The sequence below is a fragment of the Myxine glutinosa genome, chromosome 11, assembly GCF_964187855.1.
Source record: "Myxine glutinosa chromosome 11, kmMyxGlut1.1, whole genome shotgun sequence".
Lineage (NCBI taxonomy): Eukaryota > Metazoa > Chordata > Myxini > Myxiniformes > Myxinidae > Myxine > Myxine glutinosa.
In genome coordinates this window covers 24,631,642-24,645,912 of record NC_136271.1, presented here as the reverse complement: position 1 = coordinate 24,645,912, position 14,271 = coordinate 24,631,642, and the positions used below count along the sequence as shown (strand labels likewise).

At 46.1% G+C, this 14,271-nt stretch overlaps 2 protein-coding genes across 2 annotated transcripts in view; both read left to right on the top strand.

The window, feature by feature from the left end:
• LOC137436100 (DDB1- and CUL4-associated factor 11-like) overlaps positions 1-11,913 on the top strand; it is a 193,879-nt gene extending 181,966 nt beyond the window's left edge. Inside the window, exon 3 of the mRNA XM_078786499.1 lies at positions 11,763-11,913. Coding sequence (XP_078642625.1) covers positions 11,763-11,801 — 39 coding nt within the window. The 3' untranslated portion in view covers positions 11,802-11,913. The remainder of the gene's footprint in view (positions 1-11,762) is intronic.
• The window catches only part of LOC137436505 (cadherin-13), a 677,612-nt gene that overhangs the window by 186,570 nt on the left and 476,771 nt on the right, over positions 1-14,271 (top strand). The window lies entirely within an intron of this gene.

The window sequence follows — 14,271 nt, the reverse complement described above, 5'->3', positions numbered from 1 at the left end:
TCAACAATTCCTGCAGTCACCTGTCATTGACAAATAATCCATCTGAGTCGACTTTTCAATCCAATCATCTTTGCACTTTCCACGACCTTCTTCACACTTCCTCCCAAACCTTTCCTTCAGACACAACCCACATGAGTTATGAATACAATTTCCCCTTTCAGGCGCGTGTCTAGCCACTCACAAAGTGTCCACAAGACAACGTCACCATATTTCACACCTCGGACCAGCCTGGGGTCCATCGAGAGATGCATCCTAATGTTAATCAGCTCTCGAGAGCTCAATTTTGAACAGGGGTAAAACCAGCAATACTCAATTCTGCCAAGCAAGAGGCCAGAGCAGTATCACCCCTCTTCCCTCTGCCCACCATAACTGGCAGACAGACAATGATCTCGCGATCTCGCGAGATCTTGGAGACGGCGGCAGGGATTTTCGAAGCTCCACACGGTCTCCACGTTTTTCGAAGTTAAGTCTGTTCACAATTGTATTTTGTCGAAACTGTATTTATCTTTCGGTGTGTGAAGTTATTGTGTGCAACTTTGGTTGTTTCTCGGTGTTTATCTTTCATAAATTGATCGTCTGTTTGCCGTGTCGCGAGCAAGGCCTTGTACAGTGTGCACTGTACAACCTTGAGGCTTTGTTTTTCTCTCAGTGGTCCGTCGTTTGTGATCCAATAACTTTCGTTCTCTGTATTCCCAGGCTTTTCACCCATAGCCTACTTCCTTGTGTAAATCTCAACTCAAAAAAAAAACAAACAAAAAAAAAAAAACATTTCCTTCTCTGTTCTCATTCGTTTATTCATTCTTATTCGTTCGTTCGTTCTTCGACCACGTGTTTCTCCCCCATTTCCCCAGATAGTTTTCACTCATTAACCTTCAATGTTTACACTTTCCCCTCAAGTTATGTATTCCGTCATATTTTATAACACCTTTTTCTTCTTCTTCTTTAAAAGGCTGCTTTCGACTTGCTCACCAAATCAATTCATCCCCAAAAAAATATCCATCTCCTATAGTGCCTTTGTTCTACATTCCCTAAACTCTCCTGCACTCCATCCTCCATCCAGCGTCCTTAAACGTATTTTTAACTCGAAGGTCACAAGAAACTCATTTTGCAATAAATGTTCGTTTCCCATAAATCGTACACTTTCAAAAATCCAATCTCACCCCTCCCCTCCAAATCTTCCCCATAACCCCTCCCCTCCAAATCTTCCCCATCACCCCTCCCCTCCAAATCTTCCCCATCACCCATCCCTTTCAAATCTCCCCCCTTGCCCCCTCCCTCCTAAACTACTCCCTCACCCCTCCCCGCCAAGACGCCCCCTCGCCCCTCCCCTCCTAGACTCCTGCCTCACCCCTCCCCTCCAAATCTCCCCCATATCCCATCCCTTTCAAATCCCTCCCCTTGTCCCTTCCCTCCCAAACTCCCCCCTCACCCCTCCCCTTCAAATCTCCCCACCCTCATTGCTTCTCAATTTCCCCCCGCTCACTCCCCCTCCTCAAAGCGTCCTCCCCGCTTCTTCCCCCTTCAAACTCTCACCTCCATCTCCCCCAACCTTCTGCCTCGCTCTTCCCCCTCCTCAAATAACACCTCATTGTGGCTCACCCAATCACCATCAAACCTTTTGTCCGCCCCATCCTTCCCTTTCTCCGAGCTATTCTGAAATCTCTGACACACCTTCAACAGCTCTCCCTACCTCTTCCACCTCTTCCACATCTTACCCTACCCCTCCTCCCCCCTGTTCTGTATCTGATGCTCCCCCTTCCTCTTCATTAACGGTATGGACCTCAAACATCCGGGGCCTTCGTTCAAACTTAACTGATCTCTCCATACAGGTTGCTTCTGTCAAACCAGACGTGATCTGCTTAACAGAAACTTTCCTCCTTTATGATGTCTCTGATTCCATAGTATATCTCCCGGGCTACTCCCTCCTCCGGTATGATAGACCTGAGCCTCGTCCTGGAGGCGGGGTTGCTATCTTTATCAAAAACTTTCTTCCTCACTCGCCCTGCACTGCACTCTCTCCACCTCACCCCCAGGAATACCTCTGGCTACGGCTTCCCCTTCGCTCCCACCTCTTGTTCATATGTGTGTTGTACCATCCACCAAACAGTGATGACTCCATCTACATCTCGCTGTCTGATGATATGGACCAACTTCTATCTACTCATCCCAACTCTCTCTTCCTCATATGTGGTGATTTCAACTGTCATCATGCCAGTTGGATGGGTGTGGGTACCTCTCTCACCAGCCATGGCTCCTCAGCAAAGGACTTCTGCGACTCACTGGGACTGACACAATCTGTCAATTTCCCGACCCGGATCTCAGTCAACGGAACATCTTCTCTTCTGGACTTGGTTATGACTAACTTCCCTGAAAATGTCTGCTGCTCTTCTTCTGCTCCGATCGGATCATCTGATCATGTCCTTGTTAAAGTGGACATCTCTCTGACCATCCTCAGGGAGCCTGCTCAGCGTCGACGAGTCTGGCATTTAACTCAGGCCAACTGGCACGGTCTTCAAGCAGCCATCAATCATCTGGACTGGTCTCCCATCTCTACCACCTCTGACATCAACTCATCCTGGGAATTCTTCCAAAGTAAATTGCTCTCTCTCATGCACAGATTTATCCCATCTCGTCTTCAGTTGTCATACCCTTCCTCCCGTCCATGGTACACGGAATCTTGTGGTGAGGCTGTTGCCCAGAAACAACTTGCCTTCGTCTCCTGGAAAGCAAATCCAACGGAAGGAAATCTCATTTCCTTTCACAAAGCCCGAAACAAGTGTGTGTCCACCCTCAGGAGAGCCAGGAAACAATATCTCTCCGTTCTCAAGACCGAACTCTCTTATCTGTCTCCCTCTTCCAAATCCTGGTGGCGTCTGGTCAAATCCGTTTCTGGTGTTTGTTCCCCCTCCATCCCCTCCCTTACCTCAAACGGCTACACAGCTGACTCCGCACGTGAAAAAGCTGAATGCCTCAACTCTGTGTTTGCCTCTAAATCTTGTGTCCCAAACCCATCCCTCTCTGTACCCACCATACCCAGTCGTACCCTGCTGCTCCTGGACTCCGTGTCCTTTCCTCCTGACAAGGTGGAAAAGTTTCTGTCAACCCTCGACTCTGATTCTGCAACTGGACCCGACGGCATCAGCCCACGGGTCCTAAAATCCTGCTCTGCTGCTCTATCTCACCCTCTCTCTGTTCTCTTCACCCTCTCTTTTGCTCAAGGTCAACTGCCATCTGCTTGGAAATCAGCCAACATCACCGCTTTGCACAAAAAAGGTGCAAAAACAGATCCTAGCAACTACAGACCAATCAGCCTTCTCCCAATTATCAGCAAAGTCATGAAATCCATCATTGCTTCTGATATGAAATCTTTCCTCTTCTCCAATGGCTTGATCTCTGATCATCAATTTGGTTTCAGACCAGGTCACTCTACTCTGGACATGCTGCTTCTGCTGTCTCAACAATGGATGGAGGTCCTCAATGCCAAACAGGAAATTAGAGCTGTCTCCCTCGACATATCACGTGCCTTCGACACGGTCTGGCACCCCGCTCTGCTCACCAAACTCTCCTCCTTTGGTATCCATGGAAATCTCCACGCATGGCTGGCGGACTTCCTCTCTAGTCGTCGTCAACGTGTGGCCCTGAATGGGTTTCTCTCATCTCCTCTTCCTGTTCAGGCTGGAGTTCCCCAAGGCAGTGTTCTGGGCCCCGTGCTCTTTCTGGTCTTCATCAATGATCTCTCTGACTCTCTCGAAAATCCTCTCTATCTCTTTGCTGATGACTCCACTCTCTGCCGCTCCATTCCTCTTCCCTCAGATCGGCAGTCTGCTGCCTCCTCACTCTCTGAAGACCTGGACAAAATCACAGACTGGTCAAACAAGTGGAACATGTCTTTCAATCCTGACAAATCTCACACTCTTACTACGTCTCTCCGAAAAGATCGACTGGACAACCCTCCCATCTACTTTCTCAACAATCCTCTCCAAGAAGTTCTGTCGCTCAAGATTTTGGGTCTCACTATCTGCCATGATCTTTCTTGGGAAAACCACATTTCCAAGCTGGCCTCCAAAGCCAGTCGCCGACTGGGCATCCTCCGTCGTGCGAAGTCCTTCCTCGGCACACCTGAGCTCCTCACCACATACAAGGCTTTCATCCGCAGCTCAATGGAATACTGTTCTCCCCTATGGGCCGGTGCTCCTGCCTCACACCTAGCTCGGCTTCACGCTGTTGAAACCAAAGCTTTCAGAATTATTGGAATCTCCCGCGATGAAGCTATCTCTGAGGGCCTTTCACTCACTCACCGCAGGCAGGTAGGTGGTCTTTCTGTCTTCTACCGACTCCTCTCCGGCCTTGCACCCCCAGCTCTCTCTGTGCTCTGTCCCCCAAATATTCCTACAGGTCGCACAAGATCTGCCAGCAACCCTCTGATGGTTAAACTGCCGAAATCTCGGCTCTCCGCTCACCTTCACTCTTTCATTCCTCTTTTCTCCCGCCTCTGGAACAAACTCCCTCACTCCCTTCAATCCCACTCCTCCCTCCAGGTCTTTAAAACAGCTGTTCACCACCATCTCTTATCTTCCCCCATCCAAAACCTTGATCTTTTCTACCCCCGCTAATTCACCCCAGATCCACCTTGTTTGAAATTCCAACTTCTTTCCTGGAAGTCCTGGCAGTGTCCATATGTTTTATACCTCTCCCACTGCCCCCTTCCCACGCCCCCCCCCCCAAAGCCCTCGCCCTCTCTCAGATCTCTCGATGTCTCCATGTCTCTCGGTCCCTGCTCTCAAATGTTGTGTTTGTGTCCTTCCCCCTCTCTCCCCATCTTGTCTACCGCTCCCTCTTATATGTTTTATGTGTCGGTTTGTCTTTCTGTGTGTTCATGTGATTAATGTTCGCTCTTTCACGAGCCTCGATATTGTATACAAAAAAAAAAAAAAAAAAAAAAAAAAAAAAAAAAATGGCGAGCCACAAGCCCCAACCCTACAAGGCTCCAGCTCCCATCCAAAGGACGCAAACTCCCTCAGACTGGCATAATCTCTTTGCCAGCTTATGTACGAACCAAGATTGCAAACAAATAGTTTTCCAAACAAAACTCAGTTGTCACCCTATTGCACCATATTGGCAGAATTCACTTCAGCTCTCTACCACTCTTGTGTCGAGTGGTGCCCAAAATGACATTGCACGAACCCTTTCAATACCTGTTTAAACGTACTGCCATTTAACGACGCTTCCCAGACGAGGGTTCCCCATACACTATTCTGGCACAAAATTGTTGCATCCCACAGATGCCACGATTATTTGAACAAACTCATTTTCCTAATCCACCTTTTCAATTTTCATTTCAATTTAAAGTTAATCCAATGTCCTCTAATATCTCTCTTAGCATCCCATGCACCTGTTGCAGACACCTGTTTTAGCCTCTGGCCCAATAGCTGCCCAATAAACAAATAATAAAAATAAAATAACCTGATCTATTTATTGAAATAGACCGAATTCTTATGTTGGTCAATTTTTTCACCAACTGTGACTCTCGCGTCAATCCTGCCATTCCCAACCACATTTCCAGCGAGGATGACGTCACTATTTCACACCTTTCCTCCCTTGAACAGCGGGAGTCCTCCAAGAGATGCATTCCGATGTAAATCACTTCAAAGTACCCAAATAGCCCTCCCTGGAATCGCACCTTTAACATTACCGGCACCGCCCTTTCTTGGTTCAAATCTTACCTCTGACAGACACAAATCCACTGCTCAACTCTATCCTGACGGACTGCATCACTGAAATAAAATCCTGGCTTCAAATCAACTTTCTCAAACTTAACTATGATAAATCTGAAATAATCGCATCATCTTCCTTCGAACTCAGAGCACACCGACCAGTATACATCAAACATTGGATTCATATTTCCACAGACCTCCACCACTCTGTTAAATCCTAAACATGCCCAATGGGCAATCCCCTCTGCTCAGGGCTGCAAAATGCTGGATTCTAACCTTCCCAAACACAGCTCTTGTCCGCCAGGCTGCAAATTCAAAGCATTTTCAGTCCCCCTTTTTCCCATACACTAGCCAGTGTAAGTCAGCCAAACATAAACAAAGAGGTTCCAGCGAGCTGTGACCTCCATAACTCTAAACAACTCCACTGGCACTTTTTAAAACAAACTTTCCCAGTCACTTACTAAAATAAAGTGCAGCTCTTGTCCGTAGATATACGTTAACCAAGATTACATGAGACTTGACAACAATAGTACTGCCCCGTGGAGCAAGGCATCAGAGACAACTCCCCTCCACCTTGACTTACCCCAGGTAGAATTTGGCTACCTACAGAGAAAGTACCTGCACAACACATTTACAAACCAATTCGTCCCCTCGTATTAGGGGACATCACAAATGTTCCACCACAATTCACAGCAGGTGACCACCCACCTGCCTTCTGTCGAAGTCCAGTTCAATTTTCTGAGTTTCCATTCACAGACAGACAGACAGACGAACCCCCAACGTACTAACAGGATGGTCTCACAGAGGCCATTCCATTCAAATCTGTAGGCTGCCATGATTCTTCCCGCCAGGACACACCATCATAGTCACCATAGTCACACGACATGTCAGCAGACACAGTGAATGACATTCGACACCATAACAGACACCGCAGACACTGCTTCTCCTTGATCCATATCTGCAGACGCAGTCAGACACACCCAGTCGGACAGACAGACTGGCTCCTCATTACAACTGCAAACATCCGAAATGACAACAGCTAACACCAAATATTTATTGTCCCCCTTTCAGGGAAGTCAAATCAACCACCATTAAAGCACAAAACAGAAAACGACCATATACTCAGAGTATATACCATATACTCAGAGTGAGACCCGAAAATCAAGCAGACAGACCGACAATCGAACCTGTCTTTCGACACTGCCGAACGACAAGTCTGCAGACACTGAGGGAGTGACTTTCGACCCCCAGTAAACACCGCGGACACCGCTTTGGTCCGCACCTGCAACTCCATCACGCGCCTCCAACTTCTTTTTCGGCGCATCGATCAACACAAATGTACCGACGCATCTTCTATTCTACACATTGCTATCCAACCTTTCGCCACAGTCCCATCACAAACAATGTATCTCTCGCGGCATGCATGGCGGGAATCACACTCGCATTGCACCAACATGGAATTCGAGCACATTCCATAGTTGCGAAAATATTGTGCTGGACAAGACATTATTATCATCGACTTGCGCTTTCACACGCATGGCAAAGTCCACGGATGTACAAAGTCGAAGTGCCCTCTCCCTTAATTGATCCACACTGCACCTCGGCACACATCCTCAGATAATTAAATACATGTTTTAATCCAAGCGTGCATCCTCGCACCGCTCCACCATCACCTTCCAACCACCGCAGGTGCACCTGAACTCCATGGCACACCCGCAACTCCCTCAAAATCAGTGTTCAAAGACATGACTCCATGGACAGCCAGAAAGCCAGACAAATACGGACACATACACACAGAGATAGACACAGGTGGGTTATCGCCTGCATTCTGTACAAATTCCATGTTCCTGTCCATAAGTTGGCCCATCAAGTGTAACCCCTTTCACGAAACCTTTTCTGAGGGTCAAATGTAACAGACAGCCAAGACGGACCGGCAAATAGGCAGGGGCAAACCCCGAGGCCCCAGACACCATCACCACACACATACCCCGCATCACATAGTAGTATCAATGAGCCGGACAGCAAATGCCATATGTCTTCGTCCCAAATCGAGGGCAAATTTTCACAATGGCAAACAATTAATATATTGTCCACATTCATCTTGGTCACCCCAACCCATCCTGGCTCTCCCCAAGAGCTCCGTGTCCGGACAGACAGACAGATAAACAGACCGGGTGAAACCATAACCATCCATCCTTCCGATTGGACTCACGCCAGCATCACATGTCATTCTTGCCTCGCATTCTGCCATCCCAAGTCGGCCAAATACAAGCCCCGGCCATGCCGTTGAATAAACACCCAGTCGGTTGACAGCCTATCATTTTTGACTTTTACTCCCATTTTCCCTTGCTACATCTGGAGAGCCGTTAATGTGTGGATATAATTGAACACTTGTTTTAAAGCCCTGTCTACACATGCTCTCCATAACATAGTCATTATTCCCTGCCAATTTTCCCCAGCAGACTGAGTCCCACATGGCATCTCAAAATCTAAACTGATACCTTTTATTTCTTCCTAAATGTACTCAATTAATTTTTCACCTTCACAACATATAAATAATATCATTCCAAAGTACTCATCCGGAATGCCCGACGCCTGCAGGCAATTTGGGGAACCCCTTGTCAATCAATGACACACATCAATGACACACACACAATAAACACAAATACACGCTGCAATGACAGATCATTCATTCCCTTATACACACATACCATGTGACTGACACTTCATTTTCCATACAATACAGTATAAATTCATGCACACTCCATATACTTCCTACCTGTGAACTTACCTGGCCCCTTGCTGTGATGTGAGCCTATCCATCCCTTGGTTTCTACCTGGATTTCTTTCTTCCTGTGCTTTATCTGCTTCTTCCTCTGCTCTTGAAGTCTCAGCACTTCTCCTGCCTTTCTCCTATCTGGTACCTGCGCTTTTCTGATTCCAGTTTAATTTATCCTTCTCCAAAAATCACATAAACATTTCCTATTTCCACATACGTATAAGAAATAACCAATATCTCCCTTGAGATACAAACAAAAACACTTCCAACACATCACTTCAAGCCACCTCATCACTCGCATTGTTCACACACACGAATGCGTCCCCTGCTTGTGCACAGCATGGTCCGCATTCCTGTCTCGATTCTGTCCCACCTCGCTGTTCCCCGCGAGGCAGCTACTCCGTTGCCCCGGCAACCTGCCTGCATGTCTCGGCTCGCGTGTTCACAGCTGGATTCCACACACCTCGTACATTATAATCCTCTCTGTTTTATTTCTCCAGATCTAACCTCATCTTTTGTCCAGAAAGAGCTAATACTTGACCTGCCTATAGCATATTGTCAGAACTCCTTCCTTTGGGTAAAAACTGCACCGGATGTGCATGCCTTAAATCCTGAGACAGGACAAAGAAGGCCTTGAGGGGGGGGGGGGGGGGGGGGTTTATCAGATACACACATCCAGTGCGTAGCTTAACTTAAAATACTCATCGTCCTACCTTCCTTGGGCTAGTCCCTCCAGCGGGTCGAAGATCGGGCCGCCCCCCGATCTGTAATACCCTTCTCTTAACACAGTACTCACGCCGGAGTATTCTTAACACCAATATCTATTACCCATTCTTATCCTTATAAAGGTGCAACCAGCCGCATCTTACCTGGCTCATTTTAATCCTTTATTCGCCTGACTCGGCCACCCGAATGCGTCGAATACACGCACTCCGTCTCCAGAACTCAAATCATCCTAGTTTTTACTTCAGATTGAGTATTACTCCGACATACCTTAATCTCCCTTAAGATATTTAATTAACGTGCACGGAACATTTTCCCGTCCATGCGCCCAGGCGGTCGCTCCCAGCGCACGGCAGCACGACCCCCATTTGCAAGAAGCAGCTCGTGATGCGTACAAGGCGCAAGGAAGCGCCCCGAGGCCATCCACCGAAAAATCCTGCCTTTTAGTTTACCGCGCCGATATTTCCCTAATCCGGTCCTCCCGTGGCGCTAACTCGCGGTCAATGCTTGTATAGCGCTTCTAACTTGTCTAACTTATCACCCATGCCAGGGCTTTCCTAAAGGGGTTCTCCCTTCTTAACTTAGCTTAACACTTATCCTGGCCATCCTCCTTGGGTCTTCGTTAGCCCGCAGCCAATACTTTCTCTGGTTACTATCAACCCCATCAACTCCATCTTGTCTCTAGACTGCCCTGCCTGGGAAGTTCTTGGCTTTACCAAGAAGTCCCCCCCTTTTTGCTAACTGACCCCCATTTCTTGGTTCATCAATAGACAACTTGTTACCCGAGCCAAATAGGCCTGTACTTACACACCAGATTCCAATTTGTTCGTGATCCAAGCACGGAACGACGAAATGGAAGACAGACAGCCTGAGTGAGTAAACGGAGCTCAATTTGGAAAGACCCCTCAGTATGAAAACTCACGTTAATCGAATCAGTGCTGGCCAGCCTCTCCGCTGAGTCCCCACAGGGTCTGCCTCCCAAATATTGCTCAGAGTCGGATCCCACTCCTGACACCAAAATGACGAGAATAGAACCATGTTCCACACCTTGAGTTCAAGAGATAACAAGATTTAATGATGAACCAATATCACAGCGCTGTGGAGGGTGTAAGAGTCATACCATTCACAAATGAACAGCATGGCCACATACACTCCTGAGTTCCTTACAGAAAGAACTTCCTTATATACTTGCAGAGTGTGATAAAAATCTCCGCTAATTTTGGCAAGTTTCAGCAGTATAATACACAATGGGGGAAACGTTGACCAGTACCCCCCACCCTTGTCCTATCTTATTTGGCATGAGCAAAGGGCAAGATGCGGGAGGGAGAAAGAGCACCGTGACATTCTCAAAACTTATCTTCCATGTTGGCTTTTGGTCAAGGACAGACAGACGCGTTTTCACTAGGGGGTCTAACAGAGCAAGCAGTTTCACTATCTTTCTACATTTTTTGGCACAGTTGGACAATAAAACATAGTTCAAAACAAGAGGGAACATAGTAAGCTTAATCCTTTTCACAAAGCAACCATTATTAAATGCAAACCACAATTACATAAGGCACAATAAAAGGCATGATCTCGACATATATATATATATATATATATATATATATATATATATATACACACACACACACACACACACACACACACACACACACACACACACACACACACACACATACACACACACACGAGTATATGTGTGATGAAGAAGATAAATAATTTAGGATTAATTTATTAACACAATTAGGCTACTCTGCAGATGGATTACATCTGATTGTGCTTGTAAGAGCATTCCAGAATTTGGATCCAGCATCTATGAAGTTATAGTGACATGCATTCAGGTCAGGATGGTCTGTGACCTGGAGTAAAACTTCCATTCCAAAGTTACAAAAGAAAAAAATCATTCCAAAGTCCATATTGTTTGCCAATGACCTACGACAGTTTGTTCGCTAGAGAGAACGGGTCCCATCGACATGAACCATGGTGGAGGATCAGTACATCCATCATGCCCTTTACTCATCAGATGTGGTTCCACCTTCCAGCAAGACAATGCCAAAAGTGTGGTGAGATAACCTTACAATAAATACCCTAAAGCAATACTGTACTCGCAACAATGGCTTGGGCAAAGTCCAGATGTGACCATTATTGAATTGAGGCTGTATGTGATTGTTTTAGTCACATGACTGCAAAGCAACTTGGTTGAACGTTCCACAGCTGTGCTTTGCTTTCCTATATGGCAATGTGAAAACGAGGTGTAATGTTGTGTAAAGCCAAATGCTCGCATACAAAATACGAACTACATTGTACAAAGTCTTCCCTTTTCTTTTTTAATTCCTCTAATGATCTATTGTACCAATAATACGATGTGATAATCATTTGTTGTTTGTGACTCCCGTAATGTGTATCGCTTGCGTGTTTCCATAATTATTTCCATTTCTGTAATTTTTATGGTTGTATGGAACGTGTTTTGGATTAAGGGTGTTGTGTGCTGTGTGTACGCTCACAGTGAGATGTCATGTGTATGCCTTTCTTTTTGTGTGCAGTGGGATGGAATTCTGGGTGTGTGGCGATACCAACAGTAGGACCTCGATGGAGTTTGATAGCAAACCATTGTCGTCTTTCACATCTGCACAAGCCAAGCCATGAATCGTTTTCAAATTCATTTTGGCACATCAATCATTTTTCAATCTTGTCCAGGCCACGCTAAGCTTGATGTTTCTCATGTTTTCTAATCTTTTCCCCTCTCATTCCTTCCCCAATCCCCCGCATATTTCCAGCCTTCCTGAGGCTGATGTAAGGTCCCACAGGATGGTGCAGAGGTGGTGCACTTACCGTTGAGCTGTCTCGTCTGGTTTTTATTCCAGGCCAGACTATCGGATCGGTGCCTGTCGGATAATGCCTTGCAAGCGGGGTGTTGCATCACAAAGTGTGATGTCCGTCGGATGGATGTTAAGCTGGGCGGCCCATCTGCTTGGATTAGTTGGTGGACGTTGGATCCAACGTTGTCTTTCGTGAAGAGGAAGCACGTTTGTGCCGGAACCCTGAATAAACTGCAAATTCTTGCGACCTTCAGTTGAACATCAGGCCCGGCAGCTGGTTTGTGAGAACCTCCCCTGGCCGACCCTACAATAAGTAGTGGTAGTGGAAGTGGAAGTAATAGTAGTGGGGCTGATGCAAGATGTGGGCTACTACATTTAAATATGTCGCACTTTCTTTCAGTACAGCAGAATCGAGGATCTTAAAATAAATGTTTGTTTCGCCATATCTGGAGAAATCAAAAAATGTTTTGACAAATTTATACAAGATTTTCTTTTCGCATTCGGACATGTTGAGTGGCATTGTATGAGATACAGTTTGGGGTTGGACACATTGTCAATTGTTTAAGTAGGGTTCTAGCTCTAGCCAATCAGAACTTCAGCACTTCTCCCTTCTCGGGAGACAAACGCCTTCTCTTTATATAAAATGTTTCCTGTTGAATATTGGATATATAATAAACTTGATGATATATTTTGACTCGTGCTTGAGTTATCTTAAACAATACATGTGTTAAAACTGCAGGGCTCCTCACATTGTGTGTTTAAAGGAATGAAACACTTATTGATGTGTTGCCTTGTATGGAATCATCGGGGATACTAATGTTGTTGTTTTTCTACAGGAGTCGAGAATGGCTTTTAGGAGAGCTGAATGAGACTGAAACAGGTGTACAATAAACCACAGATGTACCACAGTAAGTAAAATAATAAACGAAAAGAAAGAGGATTGGGGAGTGTAGAATCGCTGAGGGTCATATAGAAAAGCTTAAAATTTCAGAGTTCATGAGATGGCGATGGGCTGCAGTCTTGAAGAATGTTGGTGGAGATGAAATATCCCATGTTGTCTTTCACAAAGTCAGCGACTTGTCACTGGAAACCTGAACAAACTTAGTTGCTGGGAAGACAATGGTAAACCACGCAGCATAACCCTTGCCAGGAGACTGCTTTGGCAAATCCGACGCTCCATAAATAATATGGTACATTGATGATGATGAGTACATACAAGACAAGTAGTGATAGGATATCTTAGTGTGCATAAGGCACAGGTGTGTTGGTCCATATGGCCTAAACCCAATGTGAAGAATAAAACCACCTTTAGAGGCCATTTTTCCCCGCAAAGCGGGGGTTGGCCTTTTTCTGGCACCGTGGTTGTTGTTGTTTTTGTTGGTCCCCTTTTTGAAGCAATGTTTTACGGCCGGATGCCCTTCCTGCCGCCAACCCTTTTTGTCGCCTTGTTGTTTTTTTTACGACAAACAGGGAATTACCAGTGAACTGGTACTGAATTAGCTGACCTCGGAAGGATGACAGGCTGAGTCAACCCCCCTGGCGTTAATTCAGCAATCGACCGGGATTCGAACCCAGGATCCTCGGATCCTAAGCTGGCACTCCAGCCGCTAGCCCAACACTAAATCCAATGTGAAGGAAGAATGTTTTTTTTTTTTTTTTTTTTTTTTTTTGTATACAAGATCGAGGCTCGTGAAAGAGCGAACATTAATCACACAGAAAGACAAACCGACACATAAAACATATAACATCGGGAGCGGTAGACAAGATGGGGAGAGAGGGGGAAGGACACAAACACAACATTTGAGAGCAGGGACCGAGAGACATGGAGACATCAAGAGATCTGAGAGAGGGCGAGGGCTTTGGGAGGGGGCATGGGAAGGGGGGGGTGGGAGAGGTATAACACATATGGACACTGCCAGGACTTCCAGGAAAGAAGTTGGAATTTCAAACAAGGTGGATCTGGGGTGAATTAGCAGGGGTAGAAAAGATCAAGGTTTTGGATGGGGGAAGATAAGAGATGGTGGTGAACAGCTGTTTTAAAGACCTGGAGGGAGGAGTGGGACTGAAGGGAGTGAGGGAGTTTTGAAGTGGATTTGGGTTTTGAATTAACTTTGAAGTGAATGGTAATAAGACTGCACACATTGTTTTTAACCCTTGGATGCAGTGATTGGGCCTCGGAGGCCCACAAGTTTTTTTTGTTGTTGTTGCAAAAACTATGCTGTACAATTTTTTT